This window comes from Mus musculus, chromosome 15 (genome assembly GCF_000001635.26).
Source record: "Mus musculus strain C57BL/6J chromosome 15, GRCm38.p6 C57BL/6J".
NCBI lineage: Eukaryota > Metazoa > Chordata > Mammalia > Rodentia > Muridae > Mus > Mus musculus.
This window is the reverse complement of record NC_000081.6, coordinates 92,310,837-92,335,870: the sequence shown is the minus strand read 5'-3', so window position 1 is coordinate 92,335,870 and position 25,034 is coordinate 92,310,837. Positions and strand designations below refer to the sequence as shown.

Here is a 25,034-nt window from a genome sequence, read left to right as displayed (position 1 = left end):
AAAATGAAAACAAAGACCTAATTCATTAAAGCCCATAGTTCTGGAAGAATCCTTAAACGTACTAACTTCGCCTTTTGGCTTCTGTAATCCTGTTTCTGGCTAACTGTTATTACTAACAGAAGTAGGCTAACCCAGAATATGGCTTTGTGCTTACAAGCTCACCCTGAAAAAGGCTTGGAACTACAATGAGGTCCTGAATACACAGTGCAGACATTGGTCCTCTGGCTTTCTTTTGGCTCGAACTCTTTGGTAGACACCTTACAATGTTTCGGAAGGCTCAAGCACAACCACCAGAGACAAGACCTTGAGACATGGGGGTCTCAGAGTTCCTAGGAGTGGGGAAGAATGTGGTGGTCAAGGGGCCCCTTTAAGAGCTTTAATGAATTAGGTCTTTGTTATAATTTTGGCAGGTGATGCTGCCTACATTTTGGCTTCCAAGGCCTGGATGGCAGTTCCATTATGGCACTAATTATGCTAAGATCTGGGAGCCTACTAAAGTCTGGGTTCAAGGAGGTGCACAACTCTAGATGTCTCAGGGCTCTGAGACTCCTTCTGATCAATCGCTGCCTAATGCATTGGAAAAAATCTGACACACCCAAAAGAATAAAAATCAAAAGTTGCTCATTCTGTCACTTCCAGGGGTAAGTGAGGTTAAGGCTCCTTTTGTTTAGGCTGCATTGGAGAGGTCTGACATGGCTGATGACCAGTGTCCAAGATCTTTGTGAAATGTCACAGGACTCCTCTGGTCTGTTCAGATGTATGAGTATGTAGTGGCCACTCTTAATCTGTCTACTCGTTGTCATTGTTTGTCTCTGTCTTGCTTTTTCCCTTCTTTCCTGGCCAGCCTGACTTTTGTAATAGGTGGGAAAGAGAGCTGTGCCAAGATACCATGAAATGCGTGTTAAAATATTTCAGAGACAAAATGAGCAAGCAGAAAATATTGCCTTTGTCATCCTGTCAGCTACATCTTTCTGATGTAGAAAGAAGTTTTAAAAATTAGAGAGATTTGAGGATTTGAATAGGCTCCAGGTATTAGAAATTGCTCTGAAAGTCTGTAAGAACCAGGACTAAACCAAGGAAAAACACAGAAAGAGACAAGCGAGGATAGTAGCTGCCCTAAGGAAACAGACAAAGGGAGACTGAGAAAAGGTGTGTCTAGAGATAAGGAAAACTATCAATGTGCTTACAATAAACAGAGGGGACATTGGAAGAATGAATGCCTAGACCAGAAGATGGAAAAGGAGGTCCCTCTGATCTGTCAGTTAAGTAAAAAAATGTCATGGTCTGGCATCCATACTATTGGGCACCCAGGTCACAGCAAAGGTAAGGTACAAACCTGTGAAGTTCCTAGTAGACACAGGTCTAGCCTACTCCATTCTGAAGCAACCTTTCAGGCCACTCGCCTCCTAGTAGACTTGTCTTCACCCCTCTTCAAGAAAACCTTTCTTTGAAGCAGAGACCATTATGGAAATCCATAACCAATCAAAATAGAGTTGTAGAGCATTGCCTCAGTGGATACATCTACCATACGACACTTGCACCTAAGCCTTAGGGATCAGTGTACAGTACAGCGTAGGGAGATTGAAAGAGCCAGGGGATTAAGGATTTTTCTGTGAGACTGTGTCTCCTAATAATATCAGAAGCTACACCTAAATCTGTCTCATTAACATGGCTGCCCAGCCATGAGGAGAATGAGGACAACAACAGGCATGCTAACAAGAATGGGGGAAAGCCCACGAGGCATCAGCCCCACATAAAGAACTACAGGCAACTAAGAAAGCTCAGAGCACACACACACACACACACACACACACACACACAAAGTATATAACAATAATTAACAACGAAAAAGAGACAATTAATTCGAAAGAGAGCAAGGACTGCTATCTAGAAGGGTTTAGGGAGGAAAGGGAAATATGAAATGATGTAATTCTATAATAATCTCAACAATAAAGGAAATAAGAAAATTAAAAAGAAATAAGTAGGCCAGTGAAGGTCAGAAATTGAGAACACATATAGAAGGCCCCTGGCCTTCCTGTGTCAAGGCAAGGGCACAAAAGGGAGGAGAACCATGTGGAAAGCCACAGCTGCTACCTAGGCTGTTTGAAAGAGGTTTTCACATTCTTGTGTGGTTTTTAAACTTTTTATTTTTCTGCCTATTTAAAAAATATGCCATAACCCACATGTTACTTTATTCTGATAAGATGACCAATAACAAACCTCAATTAAACAGCAAAACGTTTAGTTTTCCATGCCTGACCTAACACAGATGATCTCTTCTGAAGACCTCTCTGAGGGCAACTGCAGGGTCTCTTTCCATTGACCACAATTACATCAGCAAGGGGTATGCACTGATGTGTTTGTCTGAATATGTGGCTTGGCAAAGTCCTAACTGTGGCTGCAGAAAGCAGTTTAGTCGATCGGGGATGCCATTTTGAAGTTTTGGCGTCAGGATACAAACCAAACCCAATTTCATAATTTGTGGCTTTGACATCAGGATATTTGATTTATTTAAAATAAACCTTTTTGTGTTTGCGTGTGTTATACTTAATGTCTCTAATGGCTCAAGTTTATATAATTGTGGTCTGCATCTTCAGTTCGCGTCTACATTCCAAATAGAAATCAGAGACCTAATTGAATTACCATTCAGTCATTAAATAAATGTGAGATATATAAAAATATATTCTTGTGGGGTTTTCAGTATATGTTGGACTTATACTTTACAAACCTTAGATTACTATTCGCATGAGTGACTCTTGGTCTTGCATCGCATCCACTGACTATACACTTTACTTCTCAAGGATTTCCTGGATGAATCATGAAAAAAATCATCAATCTTATAGATCATTTTTTTCATATTCGAATAAGCATGCCAATTTAAAATCTTCTTGCCTATTACTTTTTAGTAGAACTTTTGGACTTAATTTCTTCAAGAATGATCATCCCACAGAATACGTGCATGTGTGTTCATGTCACCTCTCTTCTCTCATTTGAGATTCCTAGCTTCCAACCATCAGATGTGAGTACATATCCCAGAGTAGCTACAAAAACCAATAATATAAAATTGGACTGTTTCAGAGAGGGGGTGGGCAGGGGCAATGAATTGAGGAACTGCAGGGCACAGGTGATCTGATAAGATGGATGGGGGAGAAGAGGGTTTTTAGTCAGGAGTAGGAAGACAAGTGCAGAGGAAGGGGGAGAATTGAGTAGAGAGGTAAGAGGCATGTAGAGAGAGGGAACATAAATATCTACTAAGTCACTTTACCTAAAAGTGGAATAGTCTTTTGTCTAGGTAGAGAACGTGTCTGTGTTTTATAAAAGCACCTTTCAGAACTACTGGTGGGGAGGGAGGAAGATCTTAAGGGATACAGCATAGTATAACACAGGCCATAGAAAGGGAAGTGGGAAGAAGTGAGGGATAGAGAAGAGGTAAAGAAAAGAGAAAGCCATATGGAAACCTACCACCACCATCACCCCCATTACCACCCCCACCTCACCTTCCATACTCCAGTTTAAATAGCATTACCACACAGAGGGCATAGTGCTCCTCTAAGAATATGTAGGTTTCCAAATAAAAAGGGTAGTATGAGGTGTAAAATACCTCCTCTTGAGATGATTTTGTTTGTTTGTTTGTTGTCTGTCTGTCTGTCTGTCTGTCTGTCTGTATCTGGGGTCTTAGAAACCCACAAAATAATAGAGTATTGCCATTGACTTTGGTTGCTCACCAGAACTTGATTTAAAGACTCTGTTGCTGAGGACACTACATCCTTGGATGATCACAGGACTTAGGGAAATCTAGCTGGTATCAATAGGGAATTGTCCTCTCTGCTTGCTAGTTTTCATAGCACCTGCTGCTATTCTGCCTTTATGGAGAGAAAAGTCATTAACAGTCTGACCTAGCTATGAGGCCAGAGAGTTAGAATAATAACCAACCTGGCAAGACATGACCATTGAGGCAATATTGGCAGGAATGTGATGAAGGGGATTAAGAACTTTCTTATTCAAGACCCTGTCCACAGGTGGAAACAAGTGCCTTTTCCTGTAAATCTAATCAAGAACCCATGGCTAGGGAGCTCACAGGCAACAGGGGTGACCTTACAAATGTTACTTTGCTAAATGAGCATAGTTCCAAATTGCTCTCTAAATATGTCTCCCTAAAGCCATAGATTAGTGCAACTCACTCAGTTGACTTAATCAGAGAAGTTCATTTATGCAGCGGATAGCAGTTAACACAGAAACTCTTGTTTTGACAACTAACATGCAGAGACTAGATGTCTGTAAAGTGCTCAGCCAGAAGAAGGGTGTCTATATTACATGCAAGGCAGAGAAAGCAAGGCAGAAGTGGAGAATGGAATGAGGAGGGCTGGGATGAGACAGTGTTTTCTGGGTAGAGCAGGAGAAGCATAAAGTGACAGCAGCCGTAGATTCCTGCACAAGATCTGCACAAGATCAAGACAGTCAGCATTCTAGCACAGATCAGGGAGGAGCTGATGAACCCCACCCTCCATTTAGGAGCTATTCATAGCTGGTAGCTGCTAGGGCAGGGAGAGACACTTTTCTTTAATGATGTGGTCTCTGGGAGTCTAATGATGCTCCAAGGGATAACCCTACACCTGCAGCACACACTGGACTTAGTGGGCTTTAATAATATAAAATATTGAAAGGTGGACGCAGGGTGGAAGATGGAGGGTGGATCTGAGAAAATTTAGTACAAGGAGTAGGGGGTATGATTTTGGACACAATATACTTCATACACAAAGTTCTTAGAAACATAATTAAAATATTAATATATGCATATATGTGTGCATTTATGTATATATGTTTAAATTTAATCACAAGCATCCAACCGAAGATACGACTGCCATTCAGCTGACAAACCCATCATACTTAGGAGTTTCTTTTTATAGTACTATTTCTGGTGTCCATTCCATGTGCTAACATCTAGACAATTCACAATTTCCACAAGGAGCTACATATAGCCAAAGTATATTTTCAACTGCTTTAATTATTCTGAGACTCATACATAGAATGTAATGATATTTAATAGTAAATAGTTGGATCATATTTTTTTCTGATTATGGAGAGTGAAAGCATCCAAGTGTGTGGGATGGGTGAGTTGGCCTAAAGAAGAGGACCAATGAAGGAACCCCAAACTCTTGAGAGTAGAGCCAAACCTGTAGCATTTCTCTTTATGAATTTTCTTTATGGTATAATCTGTCTAATCATTAAGTAGCAGAGACAAGGAAGAAGGCTACGTCTCCATGAATAGCATCTTGTCAGGAGATAGTCTGTGAAATAAATCAATAAGCAGGTAACTGTTCCCTGTTATTCAGGATTGTAAGAGTGTTTTGGCTCTAGTACCACGTGACAGCTCAAAGTATGGGGTTGGAAGGCAGGCCAAACAAGGAACAGCTCTGCCTTCACCTCTTTCTGATTGACTCATCTTTTATACCCTAGGTCCTCCTGCTATAAAACAAAATTAAATCCATCTCATTGATTTATTATGAGAATTGAGAATGTTCATCAAAGATGTGCATATACATATATACATGCATGCATTTACATATACATGTGAGGATATGAACATATACAGCATAATTGCTCTTAATGAGATATAATATTTGGAAGCTCATCACTAAATTGTGTGGAAAGGTTAATGCTTTATTCAAGCAGTAGTCTCCAGGCAGTCTCAACCTTGAGTCTGAATCTTGAGTAGACTCAAGGTTCTCAAGGCAGTAGACTGACATCTTTTGCTTTCCCTAGGTAAATTTTTTGACTGTGTTCTGACCCACTGTACTCCTTCACCCCACGAAATTGTGGGGCTGCGCCTACTGCAATTGGTAAATGGCTGTTTCATTAACTTGCTTCAAAAAATGCATGGCTAATAGTATGTTACCAGTAGGTGGTTCCTGCAACATTCAATTAGCTTTGTTCTTTTTTCAGCACCTGCATGACACGTTTTAAAGACTAGTTGTAATAATATAATGATAATAATAATATAAAATTAATAATAAAAGCTTGGCATACAAAACTTTCTGAGAATATGCCAGCACCTGGAAAATCTCTCTGTCTTAGCAAACAAGTGCCTTTGATTTATGTTAACAGAAACTGAACCAAAGGACGAAGATAACAATATGCTGGTCCTAGGGAGTAGAGCTCAAGCATGGAACGCCCAGGCCTGCCTTACCTCTCACCTTCCTCTCATCGTTGCCACACACTATCCTCCTGTATAGACATGTATCCTACCTAAATCAGTAGCAAACATATAGTATCTTCTTTCATAGAAAAGCCAATATGCAAAGGTTTGGTCAACCTTCCCCTAACTCAACAATTGTGGCAGAGTTAAGGGTGATCTGAAGATGTGGTTGACAGGAAGTTCTGAAGGCAAAAGCACATGTTTCACCACAGCATCCTTCAGCACTAGGATGCAGGAAAACTCCTGACAACAACAGCATCAGAACTGGTGTCAGCTGGACTGGTCAGATCCAGTATCAGCCGATTCATTAGAACCAGCACCACGCGACTCGTTCCTCAGTGACTTTTCTGGTTTTTATTTCTTCCACATGGTAGTTTCTTATTCTGAGTTTACATCCCATCCTTCACCCTGTTTAAACTTTAACACTGAAAGGATAAGATGCACAAACTCCCCAAGCAGGACGTTTATTTACCTGGAATTTGGCATGGAGTGTGCAGTAATACTGCATCTTACTGAGGTGGACTTTACGTTTTCCATTAGGCCATATATCAAAATTGCTACCTTTACAATTTCCAGTCTACAATGTTTATTGAAAATAGTTAAGAGAATGGCCTTAGTGCTTTCCCACTTATGTGTGTTTATGTGTTCATCTGTTGCTTAACTTTCTTCTACAATAAAGCAAGTCTGTAAGGTGATGAGCATGCTCATGTGTTTCACCGAACCCGCAATGTGTTTTTAGATCAGCCACCACATTTACTCTGTAAAGAGACAGGACTTGCCAGTTAAAATAAAAATAAAATAAAATAACTAAAGTGCAGTGGAAGGGAGTCATCTTTTTAGAAAGTGGATAAGTTAATTGGATTTGCTCTGAAAAGTGTGCCCCTCCCCGACCCTGTGGAAATGTTCACACATTTTTAGACTTCAAATCTGTTACTTGAATCATTTGTTTTCTGATTTTGAGAAAATCAAAGTAACAAACATTTACCCTAACTAACTTTAAAAGAGTCTAGAAAAGAAAACTTCGGCAAAATTAGAAAACGAAACAGATTTGAGTTCTAGGTATAGCAGGATTGTTCTGTATTTGTTGCGCTTAGGATAGTTTTTCTTTTTTCACTCTATTGCCTATTTGCATATTTTGATTTGCATAATTTGATTTTAATTGTCTTCTTGTCTCTCTGTAGCTTTGTGGTAGCAACATTCTAATTTAGGTAAAGAAGAAAAAGCTTAGGCCCACCCGTTGTTCCATCAGTAGCTACTTTGTAACCATGAACCATGGGCACAGCTTCGAAAGGCTGTGATTTCTGGATGTTTCCGTTCTTAAGATGTGGATGAGGAATTCTCAAAATGACCGTCTTCCATCTTAGAAGCATGAAGGTTAGCATTCTGGCCACGCTGTTTTGGTTCTAAGACAACCATAATATTTAAGGATATCAAGCACCGAGCCGTACAATTTTCAAACCTATTTGTTATGTTTCTTCTTCTTTATAATAATCAAACATGATATTAGTTTATATGTATGCATCCAGATCTTGATCATATAAGCACTAGTGGCTTTGGTGGTTTTTTTTTTTTTTTTAAACAGTGGAAGCTGCTAACTAATGCCACCTCTTCTACTTGTTCGTCAATTAGGAGCCTGGAAGCCAAGCAAAATAGCTGTTTGTATTTTTGGCAAATGTGTGTAGTTTGCTGGCAGTGCACTATTAATTCCATGCTATTGACTTTGGTCCTTCCCCACCAGAAAATGCCAGACTGCCAGGCTAAACTTCCTCTCAGAATGGACAGAGCAGTTGCCACAGAACGACAGCCAATGAAGTGCAAAAGTAACCGCTAATAACTTCGGTGCTGATAGGCATTTTTGGCAAGGTAAATCTATAATTGTGAGGACTTTGAAAATTGGCTTACTACATCTTGAAACAGCAAGGTGGCAGTTTGGCAGGAGTGTGAAGTTGAGGGTAAAGGAGGATGCCTTTACATACTAGCATAGCTCACTTGACTGTGGGACCTCTTAGAAGGCTCTTATCCTCTCTGAGCTAGAAAATAGAACATGAAATGGGTATATAATAAGGTGTGTGTAAGAATCATCTTTTTTAAAAAAATGATTTAGTATAGATTGTAGAAGCCGCTACTATGAATTTAATATGTTGATTCAAAGAGGTTTTATTTTGTGAGTGTTTAGCTTAGCGAGACTACATGGTACCTGGAGTAAGACACAAGGTCCCCAGACTCCAGGCTCAAGGTCCTATTTATCTAGTACACGGCATGCCGTCAATGGACTTCCTGATTTGTTTATTCACGGCACATGCCAAATCTTTACCAGTAACACAGGATGTCTGCTTGATATCCCCAGCCACCAGAGCATGATGTTAGACAGGCTATGAACTTGGCTCTGGAACTAGCTGCTCGCTAGAGCATCCTGCAAAGTGGCAGTGTAGACTGTGGGAAACATCCATCTGCCACCAGGGTCATTCTTTCTTAACCTCAATCAAAGTTTGGCGGCCTGAGGGCTCTGGATGCCAGGTTCATCCAACAACAGCTTCCGTCCAACCCCTCTATCTTCCCTTCAGAGCCCAATCAGGTTTGAGGTTCAGTGGTAAAATGAGGTGTGAGTGACAAGGTTTGACTCTGATGTGTTCTTACTTGCCAAGGTGGCTCCCCTCCTTAGAACTTAGAGCTCCACCCATAGCAGAACTGCAGATTGGCCTCCTGGGCTTGCATGGGGATAGAGGACCATTTCTCCACTTCTCTTTTTTTTTTCCTACTGTCTTTTTTCTTTCTTGATGGGTTACATTTTGTATACTAGAGAAAGAGGTTCTCCTTGCAGGAATTGTCTTGAAATTGTGTGTCTAAACAAGACAATTCAAATAGATTTACCTTTCCACAAGTTACTGAATTCTTCTCTCGTCTTCCCTCCTTCCTTCTTGGATGGTCTTAATGTCTGTCTATGCCCGAGGTCATGGTGGGGGAGGGGTCTGAAATCTGAATCTAGGTGAGACAGCTGAACCTGTGACACTGACCAGCCATGAAGCTGGATGCTATGGACCCGCATCTTCAGGTACAGAAACTCTATGTTGTGTGTGCATTACTTCAGTTATTGGTGACATGACATGTTCAGAAAATACCCATTTGCATGCTCCAAAGTGTTCCAGTACTTGTGGGTAAATTCCTCTCTTGATACTAAGAATGGGTAGGTATGGAAGGGTTCCTTCTTCATGGTGAGAGTAGATTCAGATATGTACCAGTCTGTCAGGGCTGTGGACCCCAAATTAGACATTGTCCTTTATTTAATATCACTCTTTTTGAGACTTTAATTAACAGTCATTTGCACCATTAGTCGAGATGAAAGAGATTTGGTACTGCCAAAGTACAGGCTCAGATTAACTTAAATATTCATTTTCACCTCTGATTTTCTTTCTGAATGAAGCTCCCCACCAACCAACCAGGTGAAGACCCCAAAACTCAAAAGGTGGGGAGTGCTGACGGGGCACACTGAAAAGGAGACATCTTTCCCTCAACTTCACTTGTTGTAAGTTCTTTGGACAGTACGATGTATAGCATAAATTATCCTCTTAATAAATTATTGACAAATATCTTTTCCATTGATTGCTTTAATTTCTATCTCTTTGAAGTGTCCACTATGTACAAGGAACCTTGCAAGAGGTCATTTTGCTTTGTTAGTAAAGTGTATAATTAAAACGAGAGTCTTTGTCTTTGTGTATAGCAGGGCGATCTGGGCAGTTCTCATGGATGCTTTATGGGGATCTTATTATTGCTAAAGAATACAGTGATCCCACCATCTGTAACAGAAGGAGTTGAGAGCCAGAAATTATTATAGCTGTCCAAATGCTTCTAAATATAGCCACAGCAGCCAAAAGTCCTTGCCCCTGTGACTTTCAAGTCATGATTTGGGTACATGACTACCTGTAAATTCTCTCTGGGGGAAAAATGTACTAAAATTCTCATTTGATCATTCTTTAACAGCTATGGCTTCAGCTCTATGAGAAATTACCATCTCACTTGTCAGAAATAGTGTCTTAGGATTGAATATTTTTCTTCTTAAAGTGATTATGAATTCCTGTATGAGATGACAGCCTTGCCTTGGGCTCCAGAACCATCTATCTACCTGAAGGGTCCATAGAACGCCTTACTTTCCCCCAGGTATTGAAAATTACCAGCAAATCAGAACAAAGATTTTTTTTCCAATATCAGCCTTTCTAACAGTGATGATAGCCTTCTTTTAGTTAATTATTTTATTTGATTATTTTTTTCTTTCTTTCTTCCTTCCTTCCTTCCTTCCTTCCTTCCTTCCTTCCTTCCTTCCTTCCTTCCTGCCTGCCTACCTTCCTCTCTCTCTCACTCTCTCTCTCTCTCTCCCTCTCTTTCCTTGTATAACTTACTTAGTTATTTAATTACATAATTTGTCTCATGGTTATATGTGTTTCAGATTTATTATTGCCACTTCTGTCCTCAGGACTTGAGTCTTATCATCTAAATGCTTCCTGACACTGGATTTTTTTTTTTAGGTTGATTAACACAGTATGTTAAAATTATACAAGTAATTCATCAGACTGGGGAGACGGCTCAGCAGTAAAGAGCACTTGTTCTTGTAAAGGACCTAGGTTTGTTTTTTTGTACCCACGTGGCTACTCAAAACCAGATGTAACTAGAGTTCTAGGAGATTGGATGGGTTTTTTTCTTTTGGCCTCATGGGACACCAGTCAAACATGGGGTACACTTACATACATTCAGGAAAATATTCAAAATATATACATATATAAAAGTAAATCTAAGGGAAGGAGGTAATCCGCACTGAGTTCTCTAGGAATTGCAGTGAGTTTGAGAGGGAGGCCTCATTGTTGGTCATCTCCCTAGGCTGCTCTTCTCCACACGCACCTGGATTGGCTTTCTTAGGTTGGCATTCTCCTAATTTTGTCTGTTGCTATTGTTGTCCAGGTGCTGCTTAAATTCCATCAAAAAATAGTAAATGTGGACCAATGAGGTAGCTCGGTGGAAAAATGTGCTTGCTGTTGAAACTGACAACCCAAGTTCTGTCCCTGGAACCCACATAGTAGAAGGGACAAGAACTGTTAAGACTGTTGTCAGTTGTCATTTGACTTTGACACATGGACATACATGCAAATGCATGTGTCCAGGCACATGAACTCATAAACATACAAAAAATAATTTAGATTTTTTTCACATTTTATCGGCATGTACATTGATCATTTGTATGCACGGATGTCTACGTGCCACTTTTATACGCAAGCGCCTGCTTGCGTCAGAAGAGGCTGTTGGATCCCCTGGGACTGGAGTTACAGCAGCTTGTAAGTTGCGTGGTAAAAATTACCCCTTGTTATTCTCGAAGAACAGCTGGTGTTCTTAACCACTGAGCTGTCTCTCTAGTCTCCCATTAAAAATACAAAAAGAGATCAGTAAACATCGCAAGCCCACCCTTTCTCAGTTCTGAAGTGCTCCTCGATTCTCACTCATACTCCGGCGGACCCATCTGGGCTCTGAACACAAGTAGGTAAAGCACGAAAGACATCAGTCAGGACGAGGTGAACAAATTGAGAGGCCAGTGAACTAGAAGGACCATCTACACAGATGTCAGCATCCTAAGAATTTATGTCAGGATAGGGAGGCATCCCTTTGGGGCTCTTTTTGGGTTTTGGTTTGTTTGTTTTGTTGTTTTGTTTTTGTAGTCTGCCACACTCTTAGGTCCCTGCTTCTCATGGGCACATAATGTAATGCTAGCAATTTGCCTTGGGGCTCAGTTAAGACTGAGAGGTGAGGTAAGAATGTGAGTCCTGACATGGAAGGACACAGAAGAGAGACAGCAGACAGGAGCAGTTAAATTGGAGAGAAGATTCACGTAGCAGCATCACTTGATGTATGTGAGGATCTGCTTGTCAGGGGCAATCACATCTTGAGAAACCAGTGTTTAGCATTATAACACAAGCAGCATCACAACAACCCACTACATTTTGATGCAGTTATTCTTCCAAAATGTAAGTTCCCTTCATTTCTAGCCCCTGAAAATTTATGAGAGTCCTTTCCCACGCTACATCTATTGCAAAGTCCTTCAGCAACACTCATTCCAAAGTACATCTTCCTAGAACAGCTTCCAAATGATAGTACATACTGTGAAATATAGAATTTAGCATTATGACATGTCTAATCTAAAGGAGAGAACAACACAAGGCATACGTTTTCCACTGGAATAATGACAAAATATTCTTTAAGTAGTCATAGATACTTGATTACTTAAGTAATCTTTAACATTGGTAGGGATAAAATATTCGGATAAAGTATAATTCTTTGGATTTATTTTTTGGCAATTTAATCTACATAACAACCTTTTGTTTAAACATATGTATCCATCTTTTAAAATATTCACTTTTATTTTTTTACCCATGTGTACTTAGTGTGTCTGTGTGGGGATAGGTGCACATAAGTGCAGGTTCCCTGGTGTCCAGAGGTATTCAACTCTAGCTGGAGTTAGAGGCAGTCGTGAGCTGCCTAATGTGGGTGCTGGAAACCTAACTTGGGGTCCCTCCAAGGGGAGTAGGTACTCTTAACTGTTAAGCTATTCTCCAGCATCCGGTGAGCACCAAGATTGACTATACCTTACTGCTTGAGTTAAAATTAATTTTGCTGTTGGAAGGTGATTTTCTATAACTGACGGTTATCCGAAAAGTCTTCTACAGCTTTCTGAAGATACTCCTGACCCCATTTCCACTTTCCAACTTTTAACATTAATCAAGAATCCTTATCCTTTTCTTGGATCCTTGCTGGCCCACTTTTTTTTTTCTTTTTTAGAATATTCACTTGTTAAAACAGGTTTTTCCATCCTCAGATAAATAGTGAGCCTTGCTCATTTTGAGAAACCATGGATATATCACTTTATGGGTGTGGGGATCAATGCATGATACAGTCCTGAGTATCATGGGGGATGTTTATTCCCTGCTTGAGGGGCTTTTAGAAATGTACTTAATTTAATTAATCAATCAATTAATTAATTAATGAGTTACGTTGAGACCCTAGTAAGCAGGGGGAGATGGCAAACCCTGCTCCTTGACATTATTTTTGAGACACTGATCCCACCAGGATAAAACCCAGTTATTTCAGGCAGTTTTTCATTTTTCTGCCTATGAATAACATTCTACAGAACATAGATGCTTCTCTGATGTTATCCCTTAGCTAGAAGTAATGAGTCTGTGTTTTCCTTCACTTATTGTACTAACAATACCATCTGCCAACTTTGGGCAACACCAACAAACATCTGCCATCTCAATTTCTGTATTTTAATTTCATAACCCACTAAATATGAAGCCATGTGATTATGGAGTTGGCTCTGTGGTGGGTTTTGGTTTCTCCATTTGTGCGCTGGCTCTCGCTTCACCCACCTTCCCTCTGATGGATATCCAGAACGCTGGGCACAGCCTGTCTCACCTGCATCCAGATTAGCTCTGATCACGTGGTCTCAGGAGACACCTCGTTCTTTGGGTGTGTTTCTGCTGTTCGGTTCAGCAGATGATTCAGCTAGTTTATATAAATCTTCCAAGTCAGAATATTCCCTTTCACACTTCACAGCAAATCATCCAAAAAAAAAAAAAAATACTCTTTGGGTCTTCTTCCAAGCAAACCCTCAGTATAATGGCTTCTGATTGCTACTGCTACACACTCATCAACATTGAATTCAGTTATAGTTTGACCATCACCACTGGGCTCCTCTTTCCAGAGCATGGCAGGAGGCTGAGACTGTGGCCAGGCTATTCACATCACTGCTCTTCCTGTAGCTGTATCCTCCTCCCGCAAGTCTCTGCATCCTCACAATGCAGTAGTCACAATGGTGGTCTTATGATCGTGGACATTGCCTACCCACCCCCTTTGCTAACAACCAATCTTGTCCTGTAACTTTGCTTGAATTTGTTTGTTAGCTTATTCTTTTCCTCCCAAGCTTCTGGAGGGCTCTCCATCGTTCTAACGGATGGGAAGGCAGAATGTCTGACGCATGACCTGTGACAAACGCTCAGAGCTACTAATTTATTTATCAGTAGACCGTTCATCTCACTACAGAACCTAAGCAGTACAAGTGTCTGTTATTTGCATGGTGTAACACTGCGCTGTCATTCCAGAGACTTAGGTTGGATTTCATAAACAAAACATAAACAAAAACAAACAAAAGGTTTTAGTTGAGTCCATCTCAGAAGATTATTATTAATCTAACTTCCTGTTCTGACAATTCACCTCACTTAGGAACTCTCAACCAAGTCCTGCCGAGGTCTAAGTAAATACGCCAAAGAAAATACTGAGATTTACTCAGTGAACTTCCTTGCAGCTGATAAAAGCCTTCGTGGGAACTCAGGAAAACTCTGGCTAGTTAAGGCAGACTTCCTGTCTGTGGTCGGATGAAACCAGAAGATGGGTTGCTTCAAAGAACTAGCTCAGAGCTTCTCAAATGCCAGTTAGATCTTGAGGCTTCTGGGGCCGAGGAACCTGGCAGCTCCACATTATACTGGCCATCAAGTGTGGTGGCGCTGAGTTGTCTCTTGAAGTCTAATCTATTTGTTTTATTCAAAGCCTTGCTTCTCCAATTTTTATGCTTGTTACGGAAAATACCTCAACCATAAAATTGGGCTGAAGGCAAGTCTGTAGGGAATTTCCTTAATTAGTGATTGATGGGGGAAGGTTCAGCCCAGAGTGGGTGGTGCTGCCCCTGGGCTGGTGGTGCTGGGGTCTATAAGGAAGTTGACTGAACAAGCCATGGGTAGCAAGCCAGGAAGGAGCACCCTCCATGGCCTCTGCATCAGCTCCTGTCTCCAGGTTCCTGTCCTGGCTTCCTTGGATGATTATCAGTGATACAAAGTGTAAGCCAAATAAATCCTTTCCTTCCATACTTGCTTTGGTCACAGTGTTTCATTACAAGGATAGAAATCTTAACTAAGACCTATAGCTATCAGGCACAGTGGCTGAAGTAAAATCCCCTGAGTGTCATTAGAGTGGTACTTGTATGTGGAATGCATAGAAACCTTAGCACACTGTGTAAACCTGAACTGTGACTGCTGCACATTAGACATTGTGTGTTTGTCTAATTGAGGGACAGCACAATATCAGGAAATTCACTAAGTCCCTGCTTACAGATCTCAGACATTAAACTGAACAATAGAAAATAAAGACATTCTTTAAGTTTGAAAGGAAGCCTAGGCACATCCTTGGACATACCTTGCTCATGAAGAATGATCTAAACAACTCATAAGTAAATCCATACTTAATCAAGGAAATTCTAGACTCGTGTTATTTCTTAAACATCTGTTATTTTGACGTGTTAATTCCATAATGTCTTTGTATGATTGTGATTAGACTGAGACAAATAATTGGGACTCTGTTCTCTAATTGGCAAACAGAATGTAGAAAAATATTATAGGCATATTTGCAGTTTTCCTACAAAGGGTTTGTCTTTATATACAGCATGCATACTGGAAAGTCTGATCGTCACTGTCATACGTGTAAAGTGGCTCACATTACCTCCTCAGAGCCAACTGGTAAATTCTTAACAAATTTAAAAGTACTTTGTTAATGCATCATCATGAAAAGTGAAATTGTATATAATGTATTAGTTATACTAAGAAGATTAAACAAGGTTGCAAATGTTTGAAGTATATTACTCTATGATTATTTTACTATAGTTTACCATTACCTATGTTTTGAGATTCCATCCACTCCACTGTAGTATATCAATCATTTGTAAAGCTGTGCTACCTCAAAGTCTTTGTTTAAACATTTGGTGAAATCATATTGGAGCCTCAGACTGTGTGTACCGCAGAGATAAGCAGACACTGTCAAGCAGGCTCCTCCCCTTGGGAAGACAAATTGAGCCCACCCATCACTAGCTTCCACCCCCTGCCATCACTTAGTCACACACATGGCCACATTGTCTGCACACACACACACACACCACACACACACACACACACACACACATACACACACACACATACACACACACACATACACACACATACACACACACATACACACATACATATACACACACACACCACACACACACACATACACACACACACACACACACACACACCACACACACACACACCACACACACACACATACATACACACACACACACACACACACACACACACACACACACACTGCTAATTTGATTCCACAGAGCAGGTTCTATTTCACCCGAGGAATAAATAAAAGTAAAATATAATGTTGCCTATCATCAAAGCTCAGAATTTCAAGAAAGGGTAACAGTGCGGTCACTCAGGAAAAACTCCCATTACAGTAACAGGAGTGGAATAAAGCCTTTCACAGGGGCTTGGCAGTAGAGAATTAAAACCTCGTTAATTATTTAAATTCACCTACACGAAGACTTTTATTAAAAATATGCTAGTATCTACTATTTATAGCAGTAAAACGTGGAATGGGTAGATAAATTCTACATATTCGCTTGAATGAATGTTATTTATACGTTCAATTAAAGTTCAATTAATGTCTTGAGGGACATTCACGGAACGATTGAGGAAGATGGATGTATCGTGACCTACTTAACAGAAGTTCCACATACAAAATTCCATGCACGTGCATGGTGACCAGGAGCAGGCGAAACAGACAGCAGTTATTCCAAGCTGTTTTGATACAGGTATTCCGTAACTTTCTTAGGATTCTATAAAATCCAATTTTTGAAACTACACAATCACTAAAATGAAGTTGTCCATGTGTTATACCCCAACTTTCTATTTGAAAAAGGTATGTATGTGATATGATGAGTTTGAGGTGAACTTGGCTCATGGGGGAAGCTAGATTCATTACTGAATTCTCTATCATTGTGCTAAGTCATCTTTTGTGGGTTCAATATATAATGACACATGTATCTATTCAGCTATGAGTCGCTTTTCTCAACCAGGCATGGCTATCATTGATTTAGCATCTTCTATTGTCCCATCTTCTATGATTAAATTAAGTTCACACTGAGTTTAATTCACTGTATTAAAACTTAAAAAGAGGAAGTAATGGAAATATTAAAAATTAAGAAAATAAGAAAATCTGATAGGTTCAATACAGAGAGGGGCTCACTGTCTCAAATACAAGTTCAAGATTTACCAAGCCTGTGAGGACAAGGACTTGCCCAAAAGCAATGTGTGTATTCAACCTCAAAGCTTCTGATTACTATAGTAACCTATGCAGAAAAAGAGAGAAATGAGTCAGAAGAGTACTTAAAATAGATCAACAGGTTTCCTTTTGACATATAAAAGAAAAATTAAGTATTATTAAATCATTGCCTGGTATCATTCTTTTGCGCTTAATGCCTTATATTTTTAAATGCTAGGACCTGAGACGTATTCACCTTAGACATGTTTAATGATGCTTTGACATTGACATCATCCCTGACAGGTAGGTGCTATGTTACACATTTACCCTTTTTGCAGTCATAAGAAGCAGCACTTCAAGTCTCGTGGCACGCTTGCTATTTGAGTTTGCTTAGGAAGACGCTGATGTTGTGAACGCCGGTTCTAAAGTTCACTCTTGAGAAGCCACGCATAGGCGTGAAACAGTCCGTAGATGATGGCTTACCTGAAATTTTGACTTGAGACACGACTCCGTCTCCCCCGTCGCTGTGTGCTCGAACCTCGACAACATACTCTCCGTCTCTGGGGATGGGGACTTCTATGGAGTGTTTATGGGTTGAGAACAGCTTGCCGTCATGTTGGCCATCCGGTCTATAGAGTATCTACAGGGTCCCGAATTATGCATCGTTAGTGAAGTTACAAGTCTCAGCCAATGCCTATAGTTAACATCAGCACATAATACTTATGATTTGGCTCAAAAACCAAACCTTCCTGATGTCTTGATTCCTCAGGAATTGGTTCCTGCTAACCTGGAGCTTATACGAATGCATGCGCCATAACCTCAACTGCTTTTTGTTGTTGTTGTTTGTTTGTTTTCTTTTGTTTTGAAATAACTGAAAATATGCCATGAAGAAGATGTATCTTTTTCCTTTTTATAAAGGAAAATATAAAATGAAAACTTGGCAAGTTTCCAAGTGGCCTAATAAAGTTCTCTTCCATTTTTTTCAGGCTCTTCCACATTATTCTCAGAATTTACATAGCTAATGGGAATGCAATCCCATGGATTATAGTGAATCCATGGTAATATCTCTTTCCTTTTAGTTTACAGCAAGGAAGGGAGGTGGTGCCATAGTCAGCACTCCCAGACAAACAATGTGAATGCATTCTGTCTCTTGTTTAAGCACGGAGGGTTCTGACACCCCTCAAAGCAGGTATTCTATTTATCTTACTCACTTGTCATGGAATTTCCCTAAAATCCACTAAAGATGTCTTCTTATCTAAAGATCTTTTGTGAGACTCTGTCTTCTGACTCTTTTGTATGGGTAGAATGAGTAAACCAAATGTGTTTTTCTGACAGCAGAAGCTGCACACATCAATGTTAGCAGGAATAAAGCTGTGTGGAGAAGAAGCTACCCCCCCCTCCCCACCTTCTTATTTACCTTGTAGCCTGTCACAGTAGATTCATTGGATAGTGCCACAACGTGATCCCATGTGATTATATATCGTGAGCCAGATCTCACCGAACTGATGATCCTTGGTGGTTGGCTAGGAGCTGTGGGAAGAAGAAACAGGGAATAGAGGTCACTAGATTGAGCATCAGTTCTGCGAGCTACATCACATGTGTTTGTCGTGCTGATGTGAGCTGAGCTGTCAGCAACAACAGTCCATTCTGAGAATTATGTCCTATGCCAGCCCTATGCCCAGCATGGCACCATACATCCCTGAGTTCACTTAATGCCCCCAGTCATTGGCGAGGCATGGAATACATCTGTCTTTATTCTCCTCTGATTCTTTTCCCCTTCTAGTCTCTTTAAACTAATGCCATCAGGGTCACCGATCTTGACCAAATCTAGTAGCATTTCTTATACCTTTCTCTGGCTTGAAACCTTTGGAATTTTCCTGAGTTTATACTTTTCAGGATCTCTGTTCTTTTCTTAAATCCCTGTGACTTCCATGCCTCTTTGTTGTTGTTTCCCACCCCCCCTCCCTTACTGATTATAGTGAGCTAATTCTGTGCTTTTTGATCAATTTGTATGTGTTGAAAGGGCTTCAAAGTTGATTCTGCATACATGTATCTGCTTTATCTGTGAATCTCCCTAACTATTTAAATACTCAAAGTCAGTCTCTGGCTCTAGCTTATCTACTGTTCTCTAAATACGTGTTGAAATTCCTGTCTATATTGAATTCTGAGGTCCAAATGTAATGTAATAAAGATGAATCATTGGTTGTGCACCCTTAATCTGCATCTTAAGAGTCTTTCTATCTTTTGAAAACTGTGTAAGCATGCTTCTGGTTTCTCAAGCAAAAATCTTGCCTTTGATCTCTTCCATTTATTCCCAACACCCAAGTTACCAATATGTTCACCCAAGCCCTCCTGAGGAACCATTTCCAGCTCTCTCTACACTATCCCGCCATTCTAGCTGCCAATGGTTGGTTCCCTTCTCAAATCCAAGCCATCGCTATGTCAATTGCTTGCATGGAAGTAAGAATGAGGGTTTAAAACATCAGAATTAGGTGTGATTAGGTGTGTCATTCCCTGACTTATAAAAAGGTTCTTATCACACCCAGGAACTACCTCAACTTTTAATGATGACTTACAAAGTACTCCAAATTTTGCTTTCAAGGCTCTCTTCCCTCTTTGCTTCAGAGCCTTGTTTTGGCCATACTGATGTTTCCAAATTTAAATGTTTCAATTCCTGCATGCTTAGTTTTCTCTATTAAAAAGTCTACTCCCCAGCTTGTCACAGACTGGTTCTTCTCATTGCTCTTCACACATACTCTAGGTTGGGGACAATGTTTCCAGTTCTTCAGGCCACTCCATCACAGATTTGCCTCCCACACAATCGCTTTCTGTTTCACCAGTTCATTTATTGTACTGTGCTGTGGACACGATCACACTTATTTAATGGGGCTTTAGTTTGTGTTTTAAGGTCTGGTGTGGCCTCTTCTGAATCCTTTCTATATAGAACTATTCTGAACATAACATATTTGTAAAAAAAATAATTAAGAATGCGATGAATAAGAAAAAATAATGCGGGTGGGTGGGTATGGGGGACTTTTGGTATAGCATTGGAAATGTAAATGAGCTAAATACCTAATAAAAATGGAAAAAAATAATAATGCTTCATTTGTCACGTTAAAGAAAATGGAGATTAAAAGAGCAAAGCCAACTATCTGCTGTCGTAGGCTTAATGCAGTAGAGCGTAAAACTGAAAATCATATCTGATACCATCTACCTCCGTGAGTGAACCAGGAGATATGTTCCCCAGTGATTTTTATAACTTCGCAAATGCTAATGGGAATCAGGCTTAGAGATATTTGTGAATGTCTCTAGAATCCTGCATTCAATAGTTCCTCTGCTTGGTTCCAGAAGTGAGAGTGGATATTGAGAATATACAGATCTGAGCAGAACAGATGAACTTGTCATACCATCAAAGAGAACAGAAAGCAGTCGCAGTACGAGCATAGTTACTCTGTATCTGTATTATATGATGGTGATCTACAAAGTATAGTTGTGATTTTATTATGGTATTAATTATTAACACAATTTTATTTTGCTACCAATGCATCTGTATAAAAAATTAAATTAATAAACGCAGAAGGTAAACTATTTGATTTTTCTGCAGTTTGAAGGATGTGCATTCTAAAGGCATTAGGAAAAAAAAAGAATAGACATGTGTAAGAGTGTGCGCCTCAGTTTTCCTTCTTTGACAGCAGCTGGGAATGATGAAAACCCCTCCGATTCTATTAAAGATGTGGGATTGAAAACCAAAGGTGTATGAGCAGCTAGGTAGACTGTTTTTTTGGTTTTGTTTGTTTGTTTTCCATATGTGCCTACCGTGAGGATCTTCCTTAAATCAAGGGGTAGCTTTGGATGTGTCTAAAATCAAATTCTGATACTCACGGGCTTTTCTGGTGAAGGTCTCGATCACATCACTGGAAGGTCCGCATCCGGCACTGTTGCAGGCTCCCACTTCAATGAAGTACTGGGTGTCGGGAAGAAGGTTCTCCAGTCTGGCTGAGTACTCCTGGCTGGTGACCTGAACTCTGTGTGCGGCTGCTTCTTTGTCATGCCCAGCCCAGTACCGAATCTGCAAACATCCAAGGCGAAAGGTTCAATGCCCACCGACTCAGCTCTTGCTGAGAAACGTTCATTGCCACGGATTTCAGTCCACAGGTTTGATGCTGCCATTGTTTTTTTCAGTGCAACTTAATTTACACCTTCACCCTCTGGATAGCGAGATCTAAGTGAAATTGGTAAAATTAAATGAAATCTACATTTTGCTGATTGAATTTGCCTTTGCTGTTGCGAGGGAGAGGTGGGGGACTGCGTACAATTTGCTTTCAAAATATGAAAGTGACCTTTTTTTGGAAATATTTGTGACAATAATTTCTATCTCCATGTCTTGTTTTATTTCTGTTTACATGGTTTCAATTCATTATAGGCTATTGATTGTTTGGCAGAAATACTCTTCGTTTGACAAAAATCTCATTGTGCATCCTAGAATGCACTGGCTAATGATTTTCTTCTAACACGACTCTTTCAGATGTGTGTATGTATGCATGCATGTATGTATGTATGCATGTATGTATGTATGTATGTGATATTATATATGTATGTATGTGAACTATTTACTTTCACTCCTTTTAAATATCAAGTAAATATACATTATAATAATTCATGCTTATTTTATTTTGTGTGACTTTTGTGTATGTGTTTGTGTACATGTATATGTGTGGGCTACATGTGGAAATCAGAGGCCAACTTGTAGAAGCTATTTCTCTCATCCCATCTTGTTGGCTCATTGAACTTAGAGCACTAGACTTGTAGAAAATACCTAATAATTTGATGAGTTATATAAGTTACTTATATAAGTTACCTTAACAATTAAAACATGTTAAAAATATTTTCCATGTTACTATTAGAAACTACTTTTGTTAACTACAACCTTCTTTGTCTCAAAGCTTAATATGAGTGAGTTTGAATTTAGGTTTTCAAAATACTGTTTGGGGGTATTAAATCATAAGTATTATAAGTTCATTCAAATTTTTACATATTTAGATACACTGTCTAATAAGTAATTTATTTTCAAAACTAGTCAAACTGCTTAGATAAAATCATCTAGTGTTAATATGATCCTAAGTTTCTCATTTACATTAGCAAACACATGACCGTTATACAGTGGAAGTCTGTAATCCAAGTCTGCTTGGCATTGAAAGGGTTACACGTCAGGTACGCAGTTTCTACATGCAGCAGAATCGCTCATTGCTTATTGCTTTCTTTGATGCTATTTTTATTTGGCTTCTAATGATCATTCTGATGTTGTCAATATCAAACTTTTGGTTGCTTTTAATGGAAGCTCTGGCACTAGTATCATCTCAAGACAGAACTAGTAAAAATGTACCCCACAGGGTGATATCTGTTGGCAGAGGTATTCCAGACTTCTGGATGGAGCAGAGTCTCTTGGGAAGTCCCCAGTTACAAAGGGCTGGAAGATTTGGGCAGATCTCACTCATCTGAGTGTAAGGAAGATGCCTCCGTCCCTGTAAGACTTTGAACTAGACAAGGTATGAGGCCTTTCTCTTGCTAAGCAGAGGAGAAATACAGTGAACACTTACATTCCGGGAAATCCCGGCACTTTGTTAGGATCATCCCCATAAAATATCTAAATAAATCTATAATGGTAGAACTCATCCTGGCATACAACTATCAAAACCAAGGAAGTGAAGGCTCCTGAATCTTAAATATTCCTATGTATTGATTAACAATATTCCAAAGCATCATTTCATACTAATGCTTACATCCGCTCCAAAGAGGAGTTTATAGACTATGCTGGATAATTTTATATCAACTTGATACAAACTGGAGTCATCTGAGAGGAAAGGGAACCACAATTAAGAAAATGCCTCCATAAAATTCACCCACAGGGCATTTTCTTAATTAGTGATTGATGTAGGAGGGCCCAGCCCAGGGTGGGTGGGGCCATCCCTGGGACTGGTGGTGTCCTAGGATCTATAAGAAAGCAGACTGAGCAAGGCATGGGGAGCAGGCCAGTAAGCAGCACCTGTCCACGACTTCTTCACCAGCCCCTGCCTTCAGGTTCCTGCCCTGTTTGTGTTCCTGCCTTGACGGACTTCAGGGATGCAGAATAACAAGCCAAAAAAAAAAAAAAAAAAAAAAAAGAAAGAAAGAAAAAACAAAACAAAACAAAAAAACTCCTCAACTTGCTTCTATTAGTCATGGTGTTTCATCACAGCAATAATAATGCTAACTGAGACACAGGCTAAAACAATATAAGATTTCTCTAAATTCATGTAATACGATGAGGAATAATCACACCCATTTTCTTACTCAAAATCCCATGTGACATTTGGTGGAAGCAAAGGACAAAGCTACACTTTCCTTCATTTAATCATTGAAACTGTAACAAGATAAGGAGCTCTTTTGTTTATCCAATTTTTAAAGGATCTATGGAAAAACAGTTTTTACTAAAACTTAAAATCAAGAGAAGCGATGACCTTATGACTTGAGAGCAGAAGGAACATTTGAAGGAGCCCCTAGGGTCTTCATTTTAAAATCCTCTTTGTATGGCTTGTTTGAACGTAAATGAACATTTCACACTAAGGACAGACAGCTTCCTACCATAGTAAGACTCTCTTTAATAAATACATGATTACTTGTGACTTACATCTTAATGGGTCCAAAAGTGTGCAGAAGTAGATATATGCATGCAAAAAATGTCATTAATCCATGGTAAAGGGGTCACGAGTCCCCATATCTCATTAAGTCTGTGGACAGTTATTTGGTACTGAAAAGGAAACTTATGTTCCTCAGTGCTGTAGCCACTAGAAAGGTTCTCATGTTCCAGTAAACACACACCCTACCCACTACTCATGCTCATGTTAACGAGCTTCACTAAATTCAGTAAGAAAGAAAAAAAAGATATCAAAGTACCAGGGGGTGTGTATGAGAGATAATGGAGATAAAAATGTCCCCAACTTGAAACTGTCAAAGAATATAATAAACATTTTAAAAGAATGTGACATTCTCACTTTCATCTAAACTAACTCTGAAGTTATAATTCATTTCCAAATAGAGGAGATAGACTTGGACTTCTTGATCCCTAGGTCAAGCTTGTGTGTGTGTGTGTGCGTGTGTGTGTGTGTGTGTGTGTGTGTGTGTGTGTGAAACATTAAATTGATTCATGAAAAAATGAGCTCTTTTGTTTATCCAATTCATTATAAGGGACACAACCTACAGTGTCAATCAAAACAAATCTAACACTTTGGGCTATTCACCCAGAAAGTTCACTGGAAAAAGGAGGTGAACCTGTAGGGATAGAGCATCTCCAGCCGTAGAGGAAGCACCCCATACATTATAGATTCCCTGTTTGTTTATAGATAATACATTTGCATGTGCATATTTATGTTCATGCAGGTGCATTTGTGTGGGTGGCGCATGTGCACATATGTGTGAATATGTGAGTATAACCTCAGATATCTTCCTTCGTGAGTGGTCCACCTGTATCATTTTTATTGACTTAGAGCTTGTCAACTAGACTAAGCAGGATGGAGAGTGAGCCTTCTGGATTCAGCTGTTTCTGTGTTCCCAGTTCTGGGGTCATATACACACTCCACTATTCCTGCTTATCTTGTCACACCGGTTCTTAGGATAAAACTAAGACCTTCATGCTTAATAGACAAACACTTTACAAGTTGGGCCATCTTCCCAATTCCATAAA

General features: G+C 39.7%; 1 protein-coding gene across 5 annotated transcripts in view; it reads right to left on the bottom strand.

Annotated features, from left to right (window-relative positions):
* Positions 1-25,034, bottom strand: part of Cntn1 (contactin 1) — a 290,816-nt gene that overhangs the window by 6,097 nt on the left and 259,685 nt on the right. For all 5 annotated transcript variants that reach the window (NM_001358051.1, NM_001159648.1, XM_017316422.2 and 2 more), the window contains 3 exons: positions 21,197-21,383; positions 18,732-18,844; positions 17,798-17,954 (listed from right to left, as the gene is read on the bottom strand). In NM_001358051.1, the coding sequence (NP_001344980.1) occupies positions 17,798-17,954; positions 18,732-18,844; positions 21,197-21,383 (457 nt within the window). The remainder of the gene's footprint in view (positions 1-17,797; positions 17,955-18,731; positions 18,845-21,196; positions 21,384-25,034) is intronic.